General features: G+C 33.4%; 1 protein-coding gene and 1 long non-coding RNA gene across 2 annotated transcripts; one reads left to right on the top strand and one right to left on the bottom strand.

The window, feature by feature from the left end:
* Positions 1–3,113: 3,113 nt before the first annotated feature.
* On the top strand, positions 3,114–5,995 carry LOC149568519 (putative pectinesterase/pectinesterase inhibitor 61). The gene is made up of 2 exons (XM_089816735.1): positions 3,114–3,966; positions 5,916–5,995. Exons 1-2 carry the CDS (start codon positions 3,114–3,116, stop codon positions 5,993–5,995), a joined length of 933 nt encoding a protein of 310 aa, XP_089672861.1.
* On the bottom strand, positions 5,466–25,465 carry LOC149568518 (uncharacterized). The gene is made up of 3 exons (XR_016362573.1): positions 25,105–25,465; positions 24,917–24,992; positions 5,466–6,177 (listed from the first exon to the last, which is right to left on the bottom strand). It is a non-coding gene; the product is annotated as an uncharacterized LOC149568518 (long non-coding RNA).
* Positions 25,466–27,641: the final 2,176 nt, after the last annotated feature.

Raw genomic sequence — 27,641 nt, 5'->3', positions numbered from 1 at the left:
ATTTAAGGACACTTGAACTTAATTTTGGTGAGGTTAGTGCTAATTTTATTATCAAACATCTGTGGGAGGCAAATGAAAATAGAAAGAACTGAGAGCCAATAGAAGATTGGTGCTTATGCACAAGAAAGTAGTGAACAGAGCTTGTTCACTAAACAGAGCTAGATTAGAGGAAGTAGATTAGAGAATCTCCGTAGTGTATCATAGTGGATCTACAAGGCAAGTTGTGCCACATATTTAGATCTAATGTTTTGTTTTCTTTCTTACCATTGAAACTATTGTAAGCCTATAACAAGGTAGACCTTGTAAGGAGTCTTTGAAATCCTCTAACATAGTATCTCTTAGAAAATGATCAAAATCCATTAACGAGGTAGCCTTAACAAGTTGTTGTAATATTAATAGATTATGTTCCTTCCTAACAAGGTGAATTGTCCAAATGAACAGATGTAATCCTTTATCAGAGAACCCTTTTACTTGCAAGGAAAGGCTAGTGGGTATATAACTCCCACTGTGATTTTCATCCTTACATTGGAGGTTTTCACATAACACTATTTGTGTCATTAATGCATGCTTCTCCATGTGATCTTGTATGGTTTTACTATTTTATATTCGTTATTATTTTGATTATAAAAGAACTAGTATCAAGTAGTGTGAATAAGGTTGCTATCAAAACCAATAGAATAAGTCATATTGAATAAGATTACATGGATTAGCCAATTGGAAGTGTAAAACTTGTCAAAATTCCTAAACGTCCAATCCTTTCCATTAGGGAACCTCCTGGATTTAATTGGGTTTAGCCAGAGATGATATCCAACATTCACTTCCTTCTTAGGTAGTGTAATATTATAAAAAATAACATTGGCCAATAGCTCAAATCCTTTTACAAAAAAGATAATCTAAATATTTTATCCTCCACAAACTTTTTAGTAACCAAAAAGTGTATAAATTCATCCTTCCTAACGTTAAAAATCCTAGCAAATCCAAGAAAATCTCTCAAGGTTCATCGTTAGTAGCTAGTACTTGCATTAAGGACGATGAAGATACGGATGAGGACCTTACTATATAGTCCATCACCCTAAAGCATAGAAGGATTTTACTTTGGTCAAAATTTCTTTCATACTCTAAAGATCGATATTATTAGCTATATTTTTTGGTATTTTAATATATTCCCTTCATCAGAGATTCTGACCTTTATTAAATATATCTTTTGGCTATAATTAGTTTTTTGTAAACATATTGTACTTGATAGATCTCTAAGTATGATTAATATGATTATACTTTCTATGGTTTTTAAATTTAACTTATACCAAATGGTTTACTTGAACATTTTTGTTGTGATAAAATTGATGACCTCATTGTCAATTCATGGGTATAGGATTTAGGGTTAATATAAAGATCTTTCCCTTGCAGCCACATTAAATTATTCCTATCATGATAATGATTTTAGATAGCTCATTAATGTCAATATCTTCAACCTGTTTAATGATTTGAGTGTGAAGCAATTCTACTAGTAAGTTATTTATTACCAACCAAGTCAAAATTAAAGCATGGCTTAGATCACTTTCATTGAAATTTGACTTCCATTTAAAAAGATTAACACTATAGCATTCATACAACATGTTGGCCCATATAATAATTCATTCCTAATACTTTTATTTTTGTATGTCCATATAATAATTCATTCCTAGTACTTCTATTTTTGTATTGCATATGATAAAATTACTAGAAGGGGAAGTGATACCTACTTGGTCACAAAATGCTTCAACAAACCATCAACATTTTTTGGCATTTTCGTACTGGGGTCATTCCAAAAAGTAAAGAGGACAAGAAATTTATAATGGAGCCAACATTCGTTTGTGTGGCTATTGCTAATAATAGTTAAGCTAGTATTGTTGTCATTTCTATTTGTGTTGCTTTCTTGTGATCACTTTGTTTTGTTTTCTACTCGTGGGGTCTTTTTATGATTTCCTAAACTTGCCCCTTTTTTCGTGATGAATTTTGACTATAAGTGATGTTTGTGATGCAAGTGCTTTATATTTTTTACTAAACTTGCCCCTTTTTTCATTATGAATCTTGGCTATACCTGATATTTGTGATGCAAATGCTTTATATTTTTTATTTGAGAGCAGAATTTAGTGGATATGATCAGATTTAGGGTTTTGACCCTAGGTTTGGGGATATTCCTATTTGTGCTTAAAGGGATTATATTTACACGTGGCTAGGGCATATCTTAGCTTTTTTTACTTATTAGAAATGGATGTCTGCTTCTTCTTGACTAGCTTCTATCCCTCCTCATAGACATCTTCTGATGTTTGGTCCTAGTGAACCTTAAGCAAGTCACTTATTATATTGTTCAATAGTCTTTGTACATAACTCATAAATGATTTTTTTTTAAAGGTCAAAATAATGAAAAAACTAAGAACAAATATCTCATCTATGAAATTTATTTCCTTTACTAACATCTCAATATTTTAGCACAAAATTAGAATTTCAAATTAGTATTTATTAGAAATTAGAAAAAAAGAAAACATTAATATTATCATAAAGTTTGATTACAAAAAATGACTCCAATTTTAAAATGAAATGTACAAAGTCTGCTACCTAATATTGAATATGATTATCATGAATACGATAAGAGATGAGTATTTAAATTTTTTCCATACAATACGAGTGTTTGAAAAAATTAAAACATTGAAGAGATGAGTATTTAGATTTTTTCCTTACAATACGAGTCTGAAAAAATTAAAACATTCTTTGCCCTTCAACGTTCATGATGATAAACGAGCAGTTAATCCTTTATTTAAGTTGAGGCGCTTGATTCAAAATGAGATTCTGGGTGAATTGATCTTCTCGACACACCAATACTGTCTGAGTAGTGAGTAAAGAACCCTGCCTCTTTTGCTTCAATTGTCTGCGTTCCACAATGAACCCCGACTCTCCTTCTCATTTGCGTCGGCCCAAGAAATTGGTCAGGAGAAATTTACCAGTATATACCAAATTGGGCAGCCTTGTTTTGGTCATGCGTTCTCATAACGTCTCTGTTCGTGATTATCTTCACTGTAATTGATTTCCCTGTAATACATTTCCACAATGGGAGATCATCAGCATCCACAGCCATGGAGTCGGCCTGTAATAGAACATTGTATCCGGAGCTCTGCCTTTCTACTCTCCTGTCGTATCCCAATGCCGAAAGAGAAAGCCCCAAGAATTTCGCATATATGACCGCGAATGTGACAATGAGTCAAACCCATGAAGCCTACCGCCTAGCTCTGAAATTAGACCCCCGGCACGGGGATTTGTATGAGAGAACGTCCTTGGAAAGGTGTATTGTTATGCTGGAGGATTCTCTGTCTGCCATAAAGCTCTTGCTAGCAGAGGGGCTCCAGCCCTCAAATGGGCGCCAGATTGCGAAGCTTCAATTATGGCTCTATGAAGTTGTGAAGAACCACGACACCTGTTCGGAGTGGCTTCAAGATTTTGGCAGTGCACGAACTGTTCCGCTACAGAAAAGATCTCGGCACTTGTCCAATTCCATAACCAATGCGATGTACCTCCTCAATCTCTCCTTTCCCTTAACCACCCAGGAGGCCGAAACATTTTATGTCCCGTATCAGGAAACCAGTAAGCAAGTGTTTGTGCAATCTCACAGGCGGCACCCACAGGAAGTAGCGAAACAGGGTATTCAGGAAAGACTTCCGGAGTGGATTAAAGATTCTGGTGCTCTACTAAAGAATGTGAATGTGACCGTGGCCCAAGATGGAAGTGGGCATTACAAGACTATCACAGAGGCTCTCCATAATGCGCCATCCTACAGCAGGGAGCCTTATGTTATCTTTGTGAAGCAGGGGATTTACAACGAGAATGTCAATGCGGGGCTTTGCAAAGAAAAGATTAATGTGGTGCTGATTGTAGAGCGAAAGACCAAGACCACCATTGCCGCGGATACTCTCCCTTGTGCAACTTTAATTGGTATGATCTTGTCTCTTTTTTTCAACTCAATTATGCGAATTACGAAAAAGAAGTGGTTGCAATTATATGCTTTAATGTAGAGGGAGGAGATTTCTCGTCATCTCTGCTCCTTCGGCCTCCCTGCCTTTCCTTGCACATAATTCTATTTCTTTGGCGACCCTAAGATTCTTTATATCTTCTTTAACCAGGAAAATTCTGACTAGCTGCTATTTGCTATATATCAGAAAGATTGCTGTGTCTTCTTTTAAATTCTATTTTGCATTATTTCATAGTTACTCGAAGGCTTAGTACCGTACTGTTTCAGCTTCATTCCAATTTTGACAGTATGGATTTTCAAATGATAGGCCATTTCTTTCTATTGAACTATGATGAAACAAATGGAAATACTCCAGATTTCTCTTATCTGCTCTATCAAACAGTGAATTTCTTACAAACTTTATTGCGGTAAAGAAACTCTCTACTTTTCTTTAACAAGTGTTCGTCTTCTCCACTTGTTTCGGACAGATCAGAAAATCGTCCCAATCTTGTTAATATTTTGTTTCTTTTAAATTGAAAAGGCAATTCGTTTTCCATTCTCTCCTCTTCCTTATTTCCAATGTCCATATCTTGTTGCAAAAATAAATCTAATCCGCTATATTCTGCTGCCTCCATAGCACGTTTTAATTAGTGAGAAAGATTTCAAACCTGCCTTTCGTTTCACAAATTCTTTTCCTCTGTATTTTGTGGAGTCACGTTCAATTTAATGAAGACGCACAAGTGTTTATTTATTTCGAAAATGAAGAATAACTAGTAATCCGTTCTTTAAGGTTATTTCAAATTGGACAGTGTAGATTTTAAATTGAAAAGGCAATCCACCCTTCTAACTAGATTTATTGTTTCCAATGGAGATATTTCAGGTATAATCTCACATTCCGCTGCATCGTGATTTAGATGAGAGAGACTTAAAACCTGCGAAATTGTTCATATGATTTAAATGAGAGAGACTTCAAACCTGCAAAATTATTCATAATTTTTTTTCTTTTTGTAAAAGAATTCCGTTATCTTGGTATCGGTTGCTCCTCCATTCTGGTTTAACTCGTTTATTTTGAAGTTAGAATAATAAAATATGCATGGACATATTGTTCTCATATATAATACTAGCATCTGTTTCTGGAGATTTTCAAGATAACTGTCTCTTCTTTCAAGGGTTATTTGATTCGCTATCGCCACGCTACAATCATATTTTTGTAAAAGAATTCTGTTATTTTGTTATTGGTTGCTCCTCCATTCTGGGCTACAATCATATTTTTGTAAAAGAATTCCGTTATCTTGTTATTGGGTGCTCGTCCATTCTGGTTTAACTCGTTTATTTTGAAGTTGGAATAATAAAATATGCACATGGATGTATTGTTCTCATATATAATACTAGCAATCACACTTCAGCGGGTCGTTTTATAAATGTGCTGAGCTATTTTGGTGGTTCTAAATGAGCATAAATACTGAAGATTTATTGCTGTCGATTGTAAAAGTAAAAATAATTAATTATTCAACTCTGATGTTTTGAGAGCAATAGATTAGTTGATTTGTTCCCTCACATAGGGTGGTAAATCAATGCAGAACATGCCGTAAAGTTTGGCCTCAGCAGAAGCATTTTCATGTGAATCCTCATTCTAAAATAACAACGATTCAAGCGTAGAAACCAAAGAGCTCCAAAATGAACCACAAATACACCTTTTAAGCTGTGAAACTTAAATGACTAACAACTTGGATCCTCAATTAGTCATAGTAGCACAAGAACCATACCTCTAAATTCTGCAGAGCACATTAACTTCTATATAGTTCCAGATTGGTTTTCAAGAACATCATTACTTGCTTGTTCCAGATTGGTTTTCAAAAACCACGACAGTCCCATTCCCAAAAAGATAAACGGCTAATGATATAAGACTTAGTGGATTTGAAATGCGGAACAGTTTGTTTTGTCCAGACCCCAAGGACTGTTGCAATTGACTTTGAAGCAGACATGACTTGGACTTCCAAAGAGCGTTTCTGAAACTGAGGAATTTGTGAAGGCTCAATTAACACTGGTTATTCTCCAATTGCACTGTATTCTATTGATGGACTGTGGCATGGATCTCGCCTTTTGGTGTCAATTTCAACAGGTTCCTCCAACTATTGCGGTGTCCATTCCAACTCCAAATAGCAATATGAGAAATCCAATAGTTCAATAAGCAGCTGGAATCACAAGACAAATTATTCAAAATATATGAGTGACATGCTTTGCTTGGAATTGAACAGCAGCGGAAAAGATACATTAAAAAAGTTCTAGAACCCAAAAGATTGCTCGATTCCAGAACATAAGAAAAATAAATCATCCAACTCCCAAGCAGAAGACACTAACAATTTTAAATCAAAATAAGAGATACATAATATTTTTCAACAAGCATGAACCCTGATTGCTGTGTGATATAAAGTGAATGAATGCCCTCGGTTCTTAGCTAGATATATAATGCCCTAAAGATAATGACAATCACACAGTAATAGGAAATTAATGACAATCACGTGCTTTCTTAAGGAATGCTTGCTCAGATCATCAGAGGATTATAATTAAGTCTTTTATATCACATACGGATTTATATAAATGTTGGAATGCTTGCTCAGATTGTCAGAGGATTATAATGAAGTCTTTTATATCACATTCAGATTTATATAAATGTTGCGAGTTGCACATTACAGAAGATATTGCTCTTATCATAGACACAACCCTAGCTACAGATGTTGCAAGGAATTTTCAACACAACGGCTTATTATAATTACATCACAAGAAAATACTAATCTATGAGAAGTGACAAGCAGACATCAAAGAGCAGTTTGTAAAGTTTGAACTGGGTTCAATGTGCATATGATGATAAAATTAAATGTAATTATCCATCACTAACTGTATGATGAATCAAAAATCTGTCTTATGGCCACATAAGGTATCCAATTATAAAAGCTTAGATTTGTGGACACAGTATAACATTGGATTACACACGGTGGAAATCAGCTTGTTAAGGTAAATACGCAAAAACTCACTCTAGTTTGTTATGCTTAATAATAAGGATGATCTAAGTTAAAAGATGCTAATCCATATTTTGTGGAGAAATGACCTCAAATTCCACATCAGAACTATCCAGTTCATGTAAATTGTCAAACATGAATTTTGCCTGTATAGTTGTGGTCCAGTAGTAGTAAAAATTATAATGAGATGCCTATCACAATTTTATACTATTTTGAAAACACAGTAAGGCACTTGCCATCATAAAATAAGAAGAATATCATCAGAAATTGTGTGGGAAATTGAATGGGCTTAGTAAAAATTATAATGAGACGCCTATCACAATTTTATACTATTTTGAAAACACAGTGGGGCACTTGCCATCATAAAATAAGAAGAATATTATCAGAAATTGTGTGGGAAATTGAACGGGCTTACCATGGGCACATTAAACATTCTACCATATTTAGCAAGATAGTCTTATCCGAAATTATGTGGGAAATTGAACAGGCTTATCATGGGCTTATCATGGGCACATTAAACATTCTACATTCCCCTTATCAATAAAATAACCATATTTCAAATCATGGTGGGCTGTTGTGCATATGCAAGTAGGTAAGAATTCACCACTACATATATTAAAAATTAAGATAGTCTTTACCATGCCCACATTCTAAATCAATTATATCAAAATTGCCTTGTATTTATAGGAATCCTTCGATAACTAACTATATTTGGGTTAGTAGCTAACTCATTTTTGCGCAGTTAGAACAAAGTTATGAACTTCACAAATTCTGTGCAAAAAAGGTCGATATCTTAACTTTGACCAAAACTGATAATGGTTAACTTTGACCAAAACTGATAATGGTCACTAATCACAAAAAGAAATTTGAAACCCATAACGCAAATTAGAAAGAAGATATTGGCTTTGCTAAAACAATTTTGCATCTTCATCTCCTTGATTTTTGATGCTTTTGATGTCTTTTGATGCAACTAATTTTCCACCTAGCCATATAAGCTTGGATCCTTGTTCATCTTGAACCTCATACACTTTTATCCTTTAACTGCTGTCACATGTGTTATTAATATTATGCCATGTGCAAAAAGGTGAGCTCGGAGCTTGAATATGCTCTATGCAAATTTACATCTAGAAGCACAGGCAAATCATGTAACTTGGAAATGAGATATCTTGAAAATGGACTGTCATCTACACCACTATTGTATTCTACCACTTTGTATTCTACCACTTTGCTTGGATTGATACATATAATATGAACATGAGGCAAATCATCATGTTATATAGTAAGTGCCTGAATCAATAGAGTCCATGGGTGTACTTTAAAAGCTAATAGACTTAATAAATTCGACAAACTTTGTGCCAAATGCCCCTTTCTTTTGTAAAAGTGCTTAGGCTGTCATAGTGGTGTACCACATAAAGATATAGATTTGAAAAGTCTTCTTGTATCATATTTGTGTCTTGATGTCTGCTTTTTGTATTTGCTGACCTCTATCTGTCCCCATATTTCCATTATGCTGAAATTATTGTAACAGTACCTTCTTAGAAATATGGTGACAGTCAATCCTCACTTTAGCTTTCTATTGGTTCTATGAATTCATGGTATTTTGTCTCATTTGACTCTGCTTAATCCATTCATGACTGCTAGAACATTTCTAAGGTCATTGTCTGAAGTAAACGCACGCCCATTATAATTTGCTGGAGATGTATATCTGCTCTCAAAAGATGGCTGCATGCATATCCTTATAACTGGCTCAAAGACCATCAAATATTCTTCCCAAGTCTTGTATTTTCTCTCTTCTACTCATTCTTGCCATGCAAACTCTCAACATTTAATATGTTAACGAATAGATAGTGTGTTCCACATAGGAGATTTCCTCAATTTATGAAATGTGTGAAGTTTCTAGAAATTATGTTATTAAATCATAATACCTTCTATCCTTGCTGTAGATGATTTTCTTTATCTTCTGAATGTAGGATGTGTTATCAGAATATTAAATGCTGTTCTGAAATTTGTTTTATCTCTGCAATAAATTCATATACGCAGAATTGCTTAAAGGAGCAGACTTATTCTTCTTGTGTGTCATTTAACTACAATCACACCTTGTATACATACCTTGACCAAAAGGCATGTCCCTTAAAGGGACATGACCCTATCTAGGTCAGCCCAAACAATGCATTCTCAGAATCGGCACCCAAGGAAATAATGTTTAGCAAACAAGAATAACTAAAATTAGTTAAGGTAAATGCTAACACACACTCATCTATGAAATAGCCAATCATGCCTATTCAAGGAGCAATATTTAAACGCATCATAAGGTAATATACCAAGATAAGGTCTGTGCTTTCTACACAATCAGATCTGTATGATGATCAAAGTTATAGTTTTTAACACTCCCTTTTAACTTGATAATCATACTGAGAGATAACATATGTAGCATCATCAATTTCGATGAATAAGCATAAAATGATACTCTATATTTATTTGAATCTCATTTATCTTGTGGTATCACTGAAAACATGATACTATGTCATATTTCTATACCTATGATATGACTTATCACTGATACTAGTGATAACCATATTGCATGGAATGCAATACATAGGATAAAATTCGAAGAATGATTAAATTTTTCTTTTATCCAGATTGTGACTCATAGATACTGGCAATCCTATATCACAACATAGTCTTGAGTTAAGATCTACCAGTACACAGAATAAAGTCTGAAGTATAAATTCTTTCTTTATCCAAGTTGTGGCTCATAGGCATAGAAATGTCTCTGTCACAAATGATCTTGAACTCCTCTAGATCTAACAATAGTTCTCTAATGTTCAGCAAATTCTCTAAGAGATTGTCATCTCTCATAATGTCTTTCATACAAGTGTTCATTATCTCAAAGATTGTCACTTCTTAAATAATGAATATAAATGGTGGAGCCCATAAGAGTCAATAGCCTGACAATAAAATTATTTTTATTAATAATTTAAAGAATACAAAAAAATTATAATTCAACCATACCAAGTCTTTCTCTAAAGTGATTTATCTTCACTCGAGAGAGAGGTTTGGTAAGAATATCTACTGTCTGATCTGCTGTACAAATGTATTCTAATTTTACAGTATTCCTACTTACCATATCTCTAACATAATGGTAAGTAATTTCAATATGCTTGGACCTGTCATGGAAAACTGGATTCAAAGAAAGCTTGATGGAACTCTGATAATCACAATGAATAATCGTAGGATTCATGACTTGACCAAATAGTCTAACAAGTGACTTTCTAAGCCAAACAGCTTCCCAAGAGGCCATAGTTGCAGCACTGTATTCCGCTTATGTGGAACTTTGTGCTACTGAAGACTGTTTTCTACATATCCATGATATCATTGTTGACCCTACACTGAAACAGCATCCTAAAGTACTTTTTCTACCTTAACTCTTCCACCCCAATCTGAGTCTGTAAATCAATGTAAATCTAAGTCAACTTTCTCATATTTGAGCCCAAGGTTAAGAGTGTCTTGTATCTCATAATGTGTTTGACTGCAACTAGGTGAATCTCCTTTGGCTCACACATAAACTGACTTAAGTGTTAACAGCATAACAAATATCAGGTCTTATATTTACCAAATACATAAAGGGACCCAATCATCTGTCTATCGAAAGTAGAATTTATGGAAGGTGATTCTGTTGTTGCTTCTTTAAGTTTATGTAGATTAGTCTCCATTGGAGAAGACATAGACTTGCAGTTCCACATTCCAAATCTCTTCAAGATATCTAATGTATACTTCCTTGATTAAGTATAATACTATCAGAATTCCGCCTTACTTCCAGTCCTAGGAAGTAATAAAGAGTCTCAAATCTTTCATCTCGAATTCTCTAATTATATCTTTCTTGCATTGATCTATGAGATGATCATCACATGTTATTAATAAATCATCAACATACAATATCTGGCTTTATATTTTTTAATGACACCGTCAACAGCATGCTGTATTTTAAATATCCATTTGGAAGAAATGATAGATTTTCTTTCAGGTCTATGAACAATTTCCCAAACATCATTTTTCATAATGGATTGGTATTCTTCCAACATAGCATCCTTCCAAGTTGTATGTTTAATAGCATCTGAAACATTGGTTGGTTTTGATTTAGACAAATCATTTATGTTTGTTGTATAACTAGAAAATCTTTTGGTTCTTTTGCTTTCTCCGATTGTTCTAGATGGTGCAACGAAGTCTTGCGCTTCCTCTACTATGGTATTGGCCCAAAGTGGTATTTTCTTAGAATTTTGAGTTTCTTCGGGATTGAGATTTTGAATTTCATCTTCAATTTCTTCAATGTTCTCCCTTTGAAGCTTAGATTCAGTATTTAGTTCAGAACTAGGTAAATGAGAGGGATCTTCAAAACTTAGGGCTCTTTTGAACGCTAAATCTTCTTCAAAAATTACATCCCTACTAAATTCAATATTTTTCTGACCACGTATGAAAATCCTATATGCTTTAGATGTTACCCAACAAAATACCTTTCCTCCTGGAGAGTTCTAACTTAGTTCTCTTTTCTTTTGAAACATGTATGTATACAGGGCACCTAAAAATCCTAAGGTGACTTATATTGGGTTTAACCTTAGTAAAGACTTCTTCAGGAGTTTTATCTTTAAAGTAAGAGTGAGGACTTCTATTTTGAATATGGTCTTTTCTTAGAATTTTGAGTTTCTTCAGAATTGAGATTTTGAATTTCATCTTCAATTTCTTCAATGTTCTCCCTTTGAGGCTTAGATTCAGTATTTAGTTCAGAACTAGGTAAAGGAAAGGGATCTTCAAAAATTATATCCCTACTAAGTTCAATATTTTTCTGACCAAGTATGAAAATCCTATATGCTTTAGATGTTACCCTACAAAAATACCTTTCCTCCTAGAGGGTTCTAACTTAGTTCTCTTTTCTTTTGGAACATGTATGTATACAGGGCACCCAAAAATCCTAAGGTGACTTATATTGGGTTTAACCTTAGTAAAAACTTCTTCAGGAGTTTTATCTTTAAAGTAGGAGTGAGGACTTCTATTTTGAATATAGACAGCAGTACAAGAGGCTTCTGCCCAAAGATAATATTCTAGATTTTGATCAAATATCATAGCTCTTGTAGCTTTTATAATTGTTCTATTCTTCTTTTTTGCTACCCCGTTTTGTTGTGGGTTATAAGGAACGGTATACTACCTCTTAATTCCTATTTCTTTACAAAATTCTTTAAACAAATCTGAGGTATATTCCCCTCCATTATCGATCCTAAGAGCCTTAATTTTATGTCCTGAAAAGTTTTCAGTTAAGACTTTAAATTCTTTAAATCTCTTCAAGATTCCTTTTGATTCTTTGCATTTTAAGAAGTAAATCCAAATTTTTCTAGAGAAAAGTCATCTATAAAAAGTATATAGTACCAAAATCCTCCAAGAGAAGGAACAAACATAGGCCCACATAAATCTAAGTGGATTAATTCCAAAACATTGTTAGTTTTTCTAGTGCTATCATGAAATGGACTTTTGGTGTTCTTACCCAAAGCACGTCCTTTGCATATACTTGAGTGATCTTTATTCAATTTAGGTAAACCAGTAACCATCTTCTCCATAGTTGATAAGGTTTTGAAATTTAGATGTCCAAATCTTCTATGCCATATTTCGTTTATATCAACAACTTCATGAATTAGGGCTTGAATAGGTCAACTATAAGCTTAGTTAGAGTGTTCACCTTACTTTGCGTATGAAGTTCAAAGTTCAGCGAACTAGTATAAAATTTAAAAAAATCGTTCAAGTTCGTGCTTAAATTCATACGACACAATCTGTGAGCTTTTCTGTTTGGAAATAAAAGAACACCAATGCTCATTTTGTTGATAAAGTAAGTGAGCCCATTCAAGATCCGAAAACGACAACAAATATGTTCAGGTTACGAAATAATTTTTCCCAGAAAAAATTTAAATAAGTTACAAGACAGCTTTTGGGAGAGCCAATTTTTGGGCAGCGGAGAATAGTGAGGGCAAAAGTGAAGTCCACGGGAAATTTTGTCAAGCATGACGAGAACTTTCATTGTGCCGTAGACCTGAACAGCAACTCCGTCACACAGCTTTTATATTGACTATACTTATATTACATTGTTTTTCAATTTATTATTATGCATCCAAATTAATAATCTTGTTTTATTTTTTATAGTTTTAATTTTAGAAGTGAAAATATATATTTATATTTGTTTATAATTAATATAGTAATATTTTGTTTTAATAAATAATACATTTGACTATTTAATTTTATAATATAATATAATTTCAAATTAACATTTTAAAATTATTTTGACATTTTAATGTTTTCATAGTTTATATATTTTTAATATAGATATATTTGTTTTAATAAATAATACATTTGACTATTTAATTTTATAATATAATATAATTTCAAATTAACATTTTAAAATTATTTTGACATTTTAATGTTTTCATTATATATATATATATATATATATATATATATATATATATGGCTAATTTAATGTTGAATTTTTTCCGATTTTTTTCCCTTGTCGAACTTAATTTGAATTTCATTGTTGTCGAACTCAAACTCGAACTCGAACCTTGTGACATAGACTATAAGTACCATTTTCTTTGACCAATCAATTTTGCTTTCTTAAATGAGGAGTTCTTAGCCCAAGTTATTACTTTACTGTCCATGACTGAAATATTATGTTTATCATCTTTGAGTGTTGTAACCAAAATTAGATTCCTTGTTATTCTTGGTACATAGAGTACTTCTTTAAGAAAAAGAGAATTACCCGACTTTAGTTTCAAGGTGCAATTTCCAATTCCTTTGACGGAATGTGTTGAATTGTCACCGATGGTGACTTCGCCATTAACCTTTTCTAATATAAAGTCTAGTGCTTCTTCGTATCATGTAATATGTCGAGACGATCCATTATCAATCACCCATGCTTTACTTGAGACTTCATTTGATAGTGACGAATACAATACACAATTCTCAGAATCATAGTTATCTTCTTCCCTAGTAATGTTTGTACAGTTCACTTGTTGTTTAGAATTCTTAGGGTAATTAGATCTGTAGTGTCCAAACTTTTCACATCTAAAGCATTTTATTTTGGAAAGATCTTTCTTAGGTTTGTCATTCTTTTGATTACTCTTTTTCTTCTTGAAGTGCTTCTTCTTGCCTTTATAGGAATTTGTATTAAGAACATTTAGTTCTTCATCTTTCGTTTTCAATTTTCCTCCTTTCCTAAGTTTTATGGATTCTCCCTAAAGACAAATATTTCTTAAGTCTATTGAAATCAAGAAGATTATCTCTGGCACTTACTCCTTGTGCAAATGTTTCTCATGAATCTAACAATCCATCTATAGCCATTAGTGTTAATTCTGTGTCATTAATAATGGTTCCTATACTTGCAAGTTCATCTCTTAAACTAACAACCCTTAGGAAGTATGAATTCATCGATTCTCCCTTCTTTATTTGTATATGATTTAGTTACTTTTTTAGTGCTAGAACTCTAGTTGCTTTGTTAACCTCATATGCATTTAGTAATGCATTCATCATATCAAATGTTGTTTGATGTTTCGTTAGCATGGGTACGATATCATTTTTAACCCCATCTAATATGATCTGCATGGCTTTCTTGTTTCCTTTACTCCAGATAGTTTTATGAGGTTCAATAGTAAGGTTTTTTGGATGTTGAATCAACAAATAGTTTTACATCATTTTCTTCAAGAATCATCATGATTCTGAATTTCCAAGCATCAAAGTGTTCTTTCCCATCAAACCTATCCTCGGGTGTAATTGTGTATGCCATTCAAAGATAGTAGAATGATGCTAGATATATATTAAGTCTGATTATTTAATTTGCCGAGCCTAGGTTCGACTACCAGAGCTCTAATACTATGTAAAGTTTCTACAAAGTTTATTATTAATTCAGACTTAAATAATACCTTCTATCCTTGTTGTAGATGATGTTTTTTATCTTCTGAATGTAGGAAGTGTTATCAGAATATTAAATGTTGTTCTGAAATTTGTTTCATCTCTGCAATAAATTCGTACAGACAGAATTGCTTAAAGGAGCAGACTTATTCTTCTTGTGTGTCCTTTAACTACAATCACAACTTGTATAAATACCTTAACCAAAGGGCATGTCCCTTGAAGGGACATGACCCTATCTAGGTCGGCTCAAACAATGCACTGTCAGAATCGGCACCCAAGGAGATAATGTTTAGCAAACAAGAATAACTAAAATTAGTTAAGGTAAATGCTAACACACACTCATCTATGAAATTGCCGATCATGCCTATTCAAGGAGCAATGCATATAAAGGCCATCATAAGGTAATATACCAAGATAAGGTCTATGTGATCTGCACAGTCAGATCTGTATGATGATTGAGGTTATAGTTTTAACAAAATGTGCATTTGTGTTTCTGCAAAGATTGTGTTCAAATTTTTGACATCAATTTTTTGGATCATACTCCGTGATCCATCATTAAGATGAGAATTTTTTTTGCCATGAGTACTCTCGTCTTGATGATGGATTATAAAATATGATTTGAAAGATTGGTGTCAAAAAATTTGAACACAATCTTTTCAAAAACATTAATGCAAATAGATAGTGTGCCAAGTGCCAACTAGTACAATATTTAATAAAACAAATTTATGTGTTGTGCACTTTAGGCATGAGCAATTTGTCAAATGGTTGGTGTGCTATTCCGCATTTGTCATTTTGTTACAGACATCAAAGCTAATAGCACGATATTCAATGCTCTTCGTTTCATATCCTGAGTACCCATGTATACTATCTATTGCGCAACATGCTCCCAATGATTCTTGGCATGGCACAGGTCTCAACAAGAACGGCAGAAATAGATTATGAAGCTTTCAGCACATCTGTTTTATGAAAACTCTTGCACTTATGCCATTTCTTGTGACATCGCTGCTTTAATAGCTTTTGGTGGGTCAATCTCTCTACGAGGCATTTAGTCAAATAGTTGCAGTATAATCTATGTTTCCACAATTTGCATGCATGTCCATTGCGGCCATTTCCACATGAGGCACTCTTGGCAATCAATTAAACATTCGCAACCTTCTTGAAGACATTACGTCAAACAATTAGCTGCTCACCTATTTTGTTTGTAGCTCCACATTCATATAAATTTATTGTTAATGAAACTCAATATCTTCAAATTTAATAAGGGGAAATTGATGAACCGGCATGAGTGTTTCTATATCTGCATTCTAAACAGCAAGGATATTAGTAAAGATCTGCCAAGTGCTTTTGTTTGACCACAGCGATGGAAATCAATATTTATTCCAACCAATCCATACTGTGCATCCTGTTCTGGCAACATCTCCAAGTTTTTCCTAAAACTTTACCTCAACCCATTGCATATCGTGAATCATATTCAAGAACCCTCTAACATTTTCACCATCTAGTTAAAAAGAATTAATAATTGTTTCTTGGAATAGGGTTTGATCGTAAAGTTCAAAATGCTCCACTTGGGACCTTTTGGAGCCACAACCTGAGTTGAGTTATGTCTGCTTGGATTTTGAAAAATAACAACTTAACTGGTTATGAGTTTAAAGAGAACAAATTTCCACAATCCATTATATTGTACTGGTATGTTTCTGGATTCGATTGTGTTAAGATTTTTACCATCAACGTTTCGAATCACACTACGTGATCCATCATCAGGATGAAGAGCAAGAGAAGCACAAAAAATATGGTTATGAGTTTGACCATATGGAGCATAAAGGTTTTGATTTTGACCTTTTTGAGCAGTTTAAAGAAATAATTTGAAATGTACAATTTTTGAGCATTTAAAACTACTAAGCTATGCATGTTCAATTTTTGAGCGCACAGAATCTTATAAATTGTTTTGATTTTGAAATTCTCAAATGCCTTAGAAAAATTGGTTGTGAATGCTTGCTTTTCAAGCATCAAGAACTATTAAGTGCCATGGATCTCTCGTTGTGGTGTCCATTTCAATAGGCTCTCCAACTATTGCATTGTCCATTCCAACTCCAGATAGCAGTATGAGAAATCCAATAGTTTATTAAGCCAGCTGGAATCAGAAGACAAAGTATTCAAAATATACGAGTGACATGCTTTAGTCGGTTTTGATCAGCAGCAGGAAAAAAATCTAGAATCCGAAAGATTACTTGATTTCAGTACATAAGAAAAATAAATCATCCAACTCCCAAGCAGAAGACACTAACAATTTTAAATTTAAAAAAAGAGATACAAAATATTTCTCAACAAGCATGAAACCTGATCATTGTGTGATATAAAGTGAATGAATGCCCTCATTTCTTAGCTAGACTTACCATGCCCTAAAGATAATGATGCTCTAAACAGTAATACTAAGTTGCTGATTCCGGTTCAGGGATGGATTTGGGTTGGAGGTTCAGGTTTGTGGGTTTGGGCTAAATTTGTTTTCCCCATTTGAGTTTGTGTGTGTGTATATACACACACACGAGAAAATATATACACACACACACACACAAGAGAAACATTTATAGTTACAAAACGAAGTCATTTCACAGTATGAATAATTGTTGCTTGATCATTGATCAATGCCAAATGTCAACAACAAACATTAAATACTCACTCATTAATCTATCTTCATGATTGTAAAGAAAATCATACATTGAATTACTAGATTGCAAAACATAAACCTAGTTCATCAAATAATAAAGTTTTGAAACATAATGATAGATGACAAGTGTTTAGTAGTTTATCAATGATCATGGTATCAAATGCCCTTTAAGGGTCAAATGGATCATCATAAAATTAGGGATCAATGGCTTCATCCTCGACTGCAACTATATCTCGATCCTCATCATTGGAACCCAAATTCATTCCACTAGCCCCATATGCTGCTATATGATCATCCTCCTCAACATAAGAGATTAGATGAGTGAAATGTTTTTATTAGGTTCCTTTTAGAGTTGCATAAAAAATTAATTAAAAAACACTCTTTAAAGTTGTTTTATTTCACATTTTGGACCCTACTATCACGAGTTCACCGTGGGTTTGCTGGGTGTTCACTCGGGTTCGCTCCAGCAAGGACCCGGACGAACCCGCAGTCCAAACTAAGGACCGTACCTGGACCCACAGCAAACCTAGGAGCAAATCCGGACCCCGACCTGATTTGGGGCAGCAGGGGACAAATCCAGCTTCTTAGCAGTAACAGGAAGTTAATGACAATTGCATGCTTTCTTAAGGAATGCTTGCTCAGATCGTCAGAGGATTATAATGAAGTCTTTTATATCACATGCAGATTTATATAAATGTGGGAAGTTCCAGATTATAGAAGATATTGCTCTTGCCATAGACACAACCCTAGCTACAGATGTTGCAAGAAATTTTCAATTTAACTGCTCACCTATAATTACATCACAAGTAATTACTAATCTAATCTATAAGAAGTGACAAGCAGAACATCAAAGAACAGTTTGTAAAAGCTTGAACCGGGTTCAATGTGCATATGATGATGAAATTCAAACCTCTAGTTATATAGAGGGTCCAACAAATGTTAACATTGGAATTGACAATCCACAGAAATGATGATGAACATCTCTTGAAATGCATTCAAATTACAAGCCCTTTACTATTCATTTTGGCATATAATCCAAAACTGGAATTTGAAGCAGTACTGACATGGATCAACCTAGGCAGAATCTAAATACACAAATTAAACGTAGGAATCCATAACTAACTATATGATGAATCAAAAATATGTCTCATGGCCACATAAGGTATCCAATTATAAAAGCTTAGATTTGTGGACACAGTATAACATTAGATTACACATGGTAGAAATCAGCTTGTTAAGGAGGTAAACAAGCAAAATCTCAATCTAGTCATCACAAGGACGATCTAAGTTGAAAGATACCAATCCAGATTTTGTGGAGGAAGTATGACCTCAAATTCCACATCAGAACTACCCAATTCATGTAAATTGTCAAACATAAAGTTAGCATGTATGGTTGTGGTCTAGTAGTAGTAAAAATTAAAATGGATCACGTATTACAATGTCATACTATTTTGAAAACACAGTGGGGCACTTGCCATCATAAAATAAGAAGAATATCAATGTGTGGGAAATTGAATAGGCTTATCATGGGCACATGAAACTTTCAACCTTATTCACCTAGATTCTGTGCTCATAAATGAGAAGAAAATTCTACATTGTGATATTCATGTGGTGTATGTACTATGTATGAATCCAAATCCAAATATATGATAAACTGGAAAAACAATCTTATGACCACATTAAGTACACATGTATATCATGTTTAGCATAAACCCTATGGACATGCTATTGATTTAATTCCACAATGTAGGAATTTCCTGGCACAGCTAAACAATTAAACACCAATGTACTCTGTTAGTCTGTACTCTATCAGTAATATAGTCCACTTGTCAATAAAATAACCATATTTCAAATCATGGTGGGCTGCTGTGCATATACAAGTAGGTAAGAATTCACCACTACATATATGAAAAATTTAGATGTCTTTACCATGCCCACATTATTCTAAGTCAATTATATCAAGCTAGATTCCATGGGCACGCTATGCAAGTGAATCTCACATTGTGGAATTGCCCAGTTCGGGTAGGGTTTAAAACCTATATGCAATCTGTTGGGTTATGGTAAAGGAGAAAGAGGGTTGCCTATTAAATGAGAATCCATAGTATAAATATTAGTAGGGACAAGCAAAAATACATAAGAATCCTTCACTATAAATGAGAAGATAAGGCAGTTAGAATCCTTCACCAAACAAAATGAGAAATTGAAAGCCTTACTTATGGCTAGATGATATATCCAATTATGTCAACATAATGCTATTGAGTATAGACATTGTGTTCCATTAAATAACACTGTGGGAATCGGTCAGTTCAGATGAGCATTCAAGCCTAGCTATAGTCTGTTAGGATCAGAGACTTGCACTAGGAAGGAGCAGTTATCACAAAGATGAGCTGTGTTCAAAGCCAAATAAGATGTTTTCCACATGAAATTGATCTCGAAAATTATTAAGAATCCCTCTCTCATGTCATACTATTTTTTGGACACGGTTTGATTGGGTTTTTGTTGCACCAGGTATACAGCACATGCGCCACAGGGATGTCGAGTTGGAGAATACTTTATTAGATGGAAACTCTTCTCCATGGATGAAAATATGAGACCATTATTGGATGAAGTTCCTTTAAACAAAACAGACTATTAAATCAGTTCTGAGATAACACAATGTGGGAATCAGTCAGTTCAGATGAACATTCAAACCTAGATATAGCCTGTTAGGATTAGAGACTTGCACTAGGAAGGAGTAGTTATCACAAAGATGAGCTTGGTTCAAAACTAGATAAGATGTTTTCCATGTAAAATTGATCTCCAAAATTATTCCCCTCTCTCATGACATACTGTTTTTTGGACACGGTTTTATTGGGTTTTTGTTGCACCTTGTGTACAACACGTGCGCCACAGGGATGTCAAGTTGAAGAATACTTTATCAGATGGAAACTCTTCTCCATGGATGAAAATATGAAGCCACTACTGGATGAAGTTCGTTTAAACAAAATAGACTATTAAATCAATTCTGAAATAACACACTGTGTGAATCAGTCAGTTCAGATGAACATTCAAACCTAGATATAGCCAATTAGGTTAAGAGGTTCACACTAGGATGGAGCAGTCATCACAAAGATTGGAGCAGTTATCACAAAGATGAGCTTGGTTCAAAACCAGATAAGATGTTTTCCATAGGAAATTGATCTCCAACATTATTCCCCTCTTTCATGTCGTACTATTTTTTGGACACAGTTTGATTGGGTTTTCATTCAACCATGTATACAGCACTTGTGCCACAGGGATGTCAAGTTGGAGAAAACTTAATCAGATGGAAACTCTTCTCCATAAATGAAAATATGAGGCCACTATTGGATGAAGTTCCTTTAAACAAAACAAACAAAGAAAAGATGCATGCCATAACAGAATTTAGTTAAAAATATAAATCTCACAATGAAAAATTTTGAAGTGTAGGGGACGATTAAAACAGGACAAGAATGAAACCAAGGATCCTTCCAACTTTTAGGATGAGCAGACCAAAGTTATTGATATCCCAAAAAACAAAGAAAAGAAGATTTGAGAGACTGTAATTCAACATTAGAAGATTCTTCACTAAAGTTTGACAAATCAATAACACTCCAAGACTCCAAACCTCTATGTGTTTCTCTCTCAGAAGAATTGTGCATTTAAAAATTAAGAACCCAGAAAAAGAAAAATTATTACTTGCAAATAGTTTAGTGTTATGAAAGTAAAATGCACGTGTCTGTCATTCTAATAATTGGCCAACCGTATCATTTTAAAAGGACTTGCAACAACTTTGAAATTGAGTTGTTATATCATTCATTTCCCTATGGCATTGCATCAACAGACTATTAAATCAGCTCTGAAATAGAATTGCACATGTATGTGAAAGGCTGAAAACCAAAACCTTGAGAAACAGCAATGATCAGACCAAAATAATCAAATATTTAAGAGATGGAGCAAAATACAACTATCAAAATAAAACAAATGAGAGGGATCTCATTAGTACATAAGCGACACACCATTATAAACTCTATGAACATTGTACGAGTGGAATGATGATAATCTCCTAGTAGTCTCAAATGAGAAAGCTGAATATATTTTGATGAAATATTTCAATCCACTAGCTTTTCATCTCAATCTCCAGAAATAAGCACAAGAAGGTCTACATGAATTAAGAAGAGAGAAGTCGTACCCACCTCACCCCAAAGTGACTCAAAGGAAAGTTTCATATCTTCTTTTCATCTCGGTGTCCAGAAATAAGCACAAGAAGGGATACATGAATTAAGAAGAGAGAAGTGATACCCACCTCGCCACAAAGTGACTCGAAGGAAAGTTTCATGTCTTCTTTTCATCTTGATCTCCAGAAATAAGCACAAGAAGGGATACAGGAATTAAGAAGAGGGAAGTGACACCCACCTCACCCCAAAGTGACTCAAAGGGAAGTTTCATTTGCACTCCACCTTCTCATTAAGGTTTGTACATTAGATTGTTCATGTACACCTATCCCTACTCATCTTCCGATTGAATCATGATTAATAAAACAATTATAGCCTTCTATGATAGAGGAAATTGCCAAATAGTGGTCACAATGACTGCGACAATGAAAATAAGAGCATTTTTATGCAATTTTTTTATCTTAATCTTGGAGACAATGTTAAGACAGTGAAATACAATTCATCAATTTTGTCCATTTGGAGAACCAACCAATTCTCCCAATAAATGCAGTCTTCAGAATAACTCGAGCCATCATGAACAATCCAAGGTGATTTGCAAACCACCTGAAATCTATCTAATTGAATTTCTCATGTAAGGCCCACAAAATCATCGACTTATGTAAGGTTCTGGCTTGATTTTTTATTCAAATCTCAAAAAGGGTTGTCTTTCTATATATAGGTGACTTCATTGATCCAAGCTTATAGGGAGTGACTTTGGCATGATTGAGAGTACTTTTTACCTTATACTTATTGCTGCATTTGGGAGACCTCTCTATTGGCTATTAAGAGTATTTTTGACCTTAACCTTATTGCTGCACTTGAGAGACCTCTCTATTGGCTAAAGGATGATGATTTCAGAAAGCTTCTCGTTGTCCTCAAATTGAGCATGGCACTACAGGTCTAAGGCCCTAAGGATTGCTTCATTTTAAGATATTTCAGCAAGTTGCACGGTTGGCTTATTTGTATCATCATGTGGTCAAACTTGCTATGCATATTAAATCTTCAATGTCATTGTATTAGAAAAATGAATAAAACTGGAATTATTCAAATTAGAATTTTTCTTATCAGCAAAACTCCTTTTTCCATTTGTTATCTTATCTCTCTGTAGGTAGAACTAAAGAAAATTCAAATTAGAATTTTTCTTATCAGCAAAACTCATTTTTCCATTTGTTATCTTATCTCTCTGTAGGTAGAACTAAAGGAAAAAAACAATTAGGGACGCATGTTACATTTGAATGCTCTAGGACGCTAACAGATCATGGCAAAAGCTATGCACTTTCATATCTTTCCCATATTGTAATTTGAGTTTACCAAAGTTCATGGTCTAAATAGTAGCTCATGTTTATCAGGAAGTGCACGGTGAAAACCTTGGTTGGTGGAGGGAATATGCACTTGCTGATCAGGCATCCAATCTCGATGACCCAGGGATCAGACCTGATTGCATGATGGATCCCCTCACCCCCCTAGATATATTAAATTCTGTAGCTTTACGTAGGCATGTCTAGAAATGTGGTTTACTATGGCCAATTTTGCATTGAGCTTGACTTCTGATTTGACAAAATCTGATGCTATGTGCCCTCGACAATTTTAAAACTGTGAGCACACATACTAATCATAAAATTGATTATGCCATGACAATGGTTTCAACGGGCTTTGTAGTAACATTTGTAAATTGTACCCATAATAATGTGCAAAGCATCTCAGTAAGATTTCACCACAAGATATTCAAGTCTTGAGGCTGGCTAGACAATGTAACATCTTGAATCTGTTGAATGTTATGTAACACAAGATGTTCAATTTTTTTTCGAATGCCTTAAGCTCATATGCATATTGCAAAAATGCTGCAAAATGCTTTAGCCATTTACCTTATATAATTCAGTCCACAACATATCATCTTGACAGTGTAGGCTCTAACAAGAGATATAATTTTATTCTTTATGTCTTGTGATATCAGCCATGTTGGTTAATCTAGGATTATATTGATATTTCTATCCGAAAGAGAAGTCTAAAATTTCTCACTTAGATTGCTTTGATTAGCTATCACTCCAAGTATATTTATAATTTATCTCTTTTTTATAGTTATACCAATTCTTTCCAGTCAATATTTTAGATCAATATTCGCATACCCAGGTGTATCTTTCATTCCAGACTAAAAAGAGCATAGCAGCAATTCCTTTTCTAAGATCATTTATATATGTAATAGCATCTGGAAGCATAGAAGCCTTATCTATCTTTGAGACATTTTCTGCTACAGCACGAAGCTCATAGAATTTCTAGTTTAACAGGGCTTGACATCAGAAAGCTCTGATTCAATAGTAGAACGCAAACCTGACTTGCAAAAAAAATGAAGTGCCCAAAACTTGATATCATGCAAGTCACATAATAAGATGTGACCACAACCTAAGAGTAGACTATAACACAAGGAAATAACTTCCAAATTACCCATTAGTGCTCTATGTTCTCTCCCTCTTTGGTAGTCCAAGGAAAGGTCAAACGATGCCCCGTCATGACTTGAGTCGAGGACGTCACACATTACCCATAGTTTCTTCTGGTCCAGAAAATGAAAGATCAAGAAAGAAGTGTATTATCTAATCCTTATGTGACTGAATCCTAGTTCTACTTGTGTCGTTATGTTTTTTTCTTCGAAGGTTTCTTGCCTAATTGAGGACTATGAAATGGTAATTATAATGGATATGCTAATATCCACTGCATCTGATAATCATGGAATACATAAATTTGTTGTAAATCCCTCACATATGTTCTTTTCGGTTCTACAAGGCAATATAGATAACCACAGAACAGACTGGGACGGGAAAATGTTGATTACGTTGTGGCTCAAATTCTAGGGTTGGTTTAAAAATTTAAAATGTAGACCATAAAGTACAATAAATTTGCTGTGATTTCAAACTAAAGGAAACTATTCATTTATTGGTGTTCATTGAAGGAAAGATGGACATTATCAAAGTTCAACACAAAACCCAAAATTTGTTAACTTTGACACTCCTCTGGCCTTATGAAAATGATAACTAGTAATGCAGGACACAGAGTCAAAGCTTTAAAAAAATTAAAATACTAAAGGGCAAAATTTTAATACCCAATATTCGAAACTCGGGGAGGAGATTGCTCCTGCTGTCAAGCATAACCAAAACCACAGAGTTTTCGGTCAATGGCTGCACAGACACAAAATAATGAACACGCTACATTAACAGGCAGAAGAAAAGATCAAAATCAAAGAGAAGGAAAGAGAAAGGAAAAACCCACAGCAGAAGACCGTTGGCATACCTTTGTTACTACAGACCTCAAACACACGATATTGTAAAAACCTGCCAAAAACCGTACCAATACCATCCCTAAGGCGGTCCGAAAATGCCCAGGGTAAGCAGTAGCCCGCCACGAAAAATGAAGGCCATGGCACGTTGCAGACCCATGATGAGCGACTCTCATAGCAGGTCTGTGGCCGCTGCCGCAACCGCCAAAATGCATTCACGACTACACACCCCGATCATTCCAAACCAATAGGTGCCGATTTTGTTAAGCGAAGCGTACTTATGTTTAAGATAAAACTAATTGGATTGAGAATTTTTTTCGAGTGTGAAATTTTTATATTTGTGAAGAGAAAACAAGAGACGTAATGCTTCGTTTTTCAATAATTGAAAAACAAGGGAAATGGAGATTTATTGGTAGAAAGGAAGGATATAAGAGAGATAAAAAGAGAATGATATGTTTTTGAAATAAAAAGCAATCAAAATAAGGGGGTTGGCTCATACAGTCAAAAAGCTGGTAATCAGCACATTACCAGCAGAAACCAGCAGCAAACATAAAACTAACTAAGCATCACAACATAGTTCTTTATGTCTACAACTAACTAGCATAGAACTAAGAACAACTAAACTAAAATATCAGTCTATAATATCTAACAAACTACGGAAATTCATCAAAATAAATGTTGGCATAACAAGCCAACCCAAGTCTTAGTTACAGTTGTATACCAACAAAACTAGAACTAGCAGTAAAACATAAAAAGTCTTAGATCCAAGAATCCAATAAAACTAAAAAAACTTAATTTTCTATTTTTCTCCTTCCCCTACGCAGCCATAGGATCCGGGCCCAGTCATCAGCAAGGAACTTGAAGAGCAACTTATGTTCCTCCGTATACATACTAGTGTCATCCTTTTCCTGTGCCAACAGCTGGAGGGTGGCGGTCGCAACGTGGGTGACTTTGAGGGCAAATTTATATGGACAATTAAAGATATGTTATTGTATGGACAATTAAAGATGGAATGATAGAGACACTTGAAGGAAATTTTAAAAATATTAACAATTAAATTATTTTTAAAAACATATAAATAACAATGGGCATGTACTTGTCGTAATAGATTAGAAATTAATTACAATGTAATGTTAGGACTAAATTAATTTTATAATTAATTTAGTTTAAAATTTAATATAAAAGAAAAATAAAATAGAATTGTTGTAATTTTCTTTAAATATGACTTCATGTTAGAACGAGATACTTGGTCATTTTAAATAGTGGTGTGTACTTGTGGTAATAGATTAGGAATTAATTACTATGTAAGGTTAGAACTAAAATTAATTTCATAATTTATTTAATTAAACAAAATTTAGAGGAAAATAAAATAAAATTGTTCTATTTCTCTTTAAATTATCGTGTAAATGATATTCAAGTTTAATTTTAGGACAATAAAATACTTGATAATTTTAAATATGATTTATTTTTTAATAAAAGTGTTTAATATATATAAATTGCGTATAGATATTTTATGTTATAATGATGAAATATGAACTTTCAATTTTCTATTAGATTTAGATCTACCTTTATATAAATGTAAAAGATAATCTTATTATCCAACATTTCTCCAAAAATTACAGCAATTAAGTGTGTAGTATATATTTAAAAAGAAAACTTTTAGTTTTACAATTCTTTTATATAATATGTTAAATGACAAGAGGAGTATAACTATATCAAAATATGTGATTTTTTATTATTATTATAATTACAAATACAACTTTGTATTAGAAACAGAAAGATGAAATAAATAATCATATAGCTATTTTATTAATTTCATTATATTTAATGAATTATTTTTTACATAATAATAATAATTTTTTATGTAAAATTAATATTAACATAACAATAAAAAAATAAATACTATTTGAATATATTTTTGAAAATGAAAAGTCATTTTTACCAACATATCTTCTATTAACATCAACATTTCTTATCTTTAAAATTAGTAAATTATAATTTTTTTTTAAATTATTTATATGAACCATGCCTTATGAGTGTGTTGCCATTTAACTTAATTATATTACTAATTGAAAGTGAATTTAAATCAACGTATTAATTGAAAGGCTACATTAAAAAAATTAAGCAATCCTAAAATCTTGCTGGAAAAAAAAGAATATGGAGTACTCCTCCGAAAAAGGGGTCTTATAAGACCAAATTGATTGAGCCAATCATAATTGAAATAAACCAATTAAATAACATTTAAAATTAATATATATTTATGACAACTTTAATAATAATCAAATATGGAAAAAATACAATTTTATGATTGGTTTCTGAGTGCAAATCTATTGATGAATTGAATAGATGTGAATGCAATAGTATTGCATACGGCAAGTACAATAATAGAAATTATATTATATTATATGAATGAACTAGTCATTTCTACCAATTAAATTATAAGTTGAAATATTTGGTTTTAAAAAATAAATTATTGATTACTTAATTCAAATTACTAAACTATCTAATTAGTTTGAGGGGTAGTATTAGTTTTACAATTTGTAAAATGGTA

This window comes from Cupressus sempervirens, chromosome 3 (genome assembly GCF_028749045.1).
Source record: "Cupressus sempervirens isolate cs-2001-9-10 chromosome 3, ASM2874904v1, whole genome shotgun sequence".
In the NCBI taxonomy this organism is placed as follows: domain Eukaryota; kingdom Viridiplantae; phylum Streptophyta; class Pinopsida; order Cupressales; family Cupressaceae; genus Cupressus; species Cupressus sempervirens.
The sequence above is the reverse complement of the archived record's forward strand: the minus strand, read 5'-3'. Positions and strand labels throughout refer to the sequence as shown.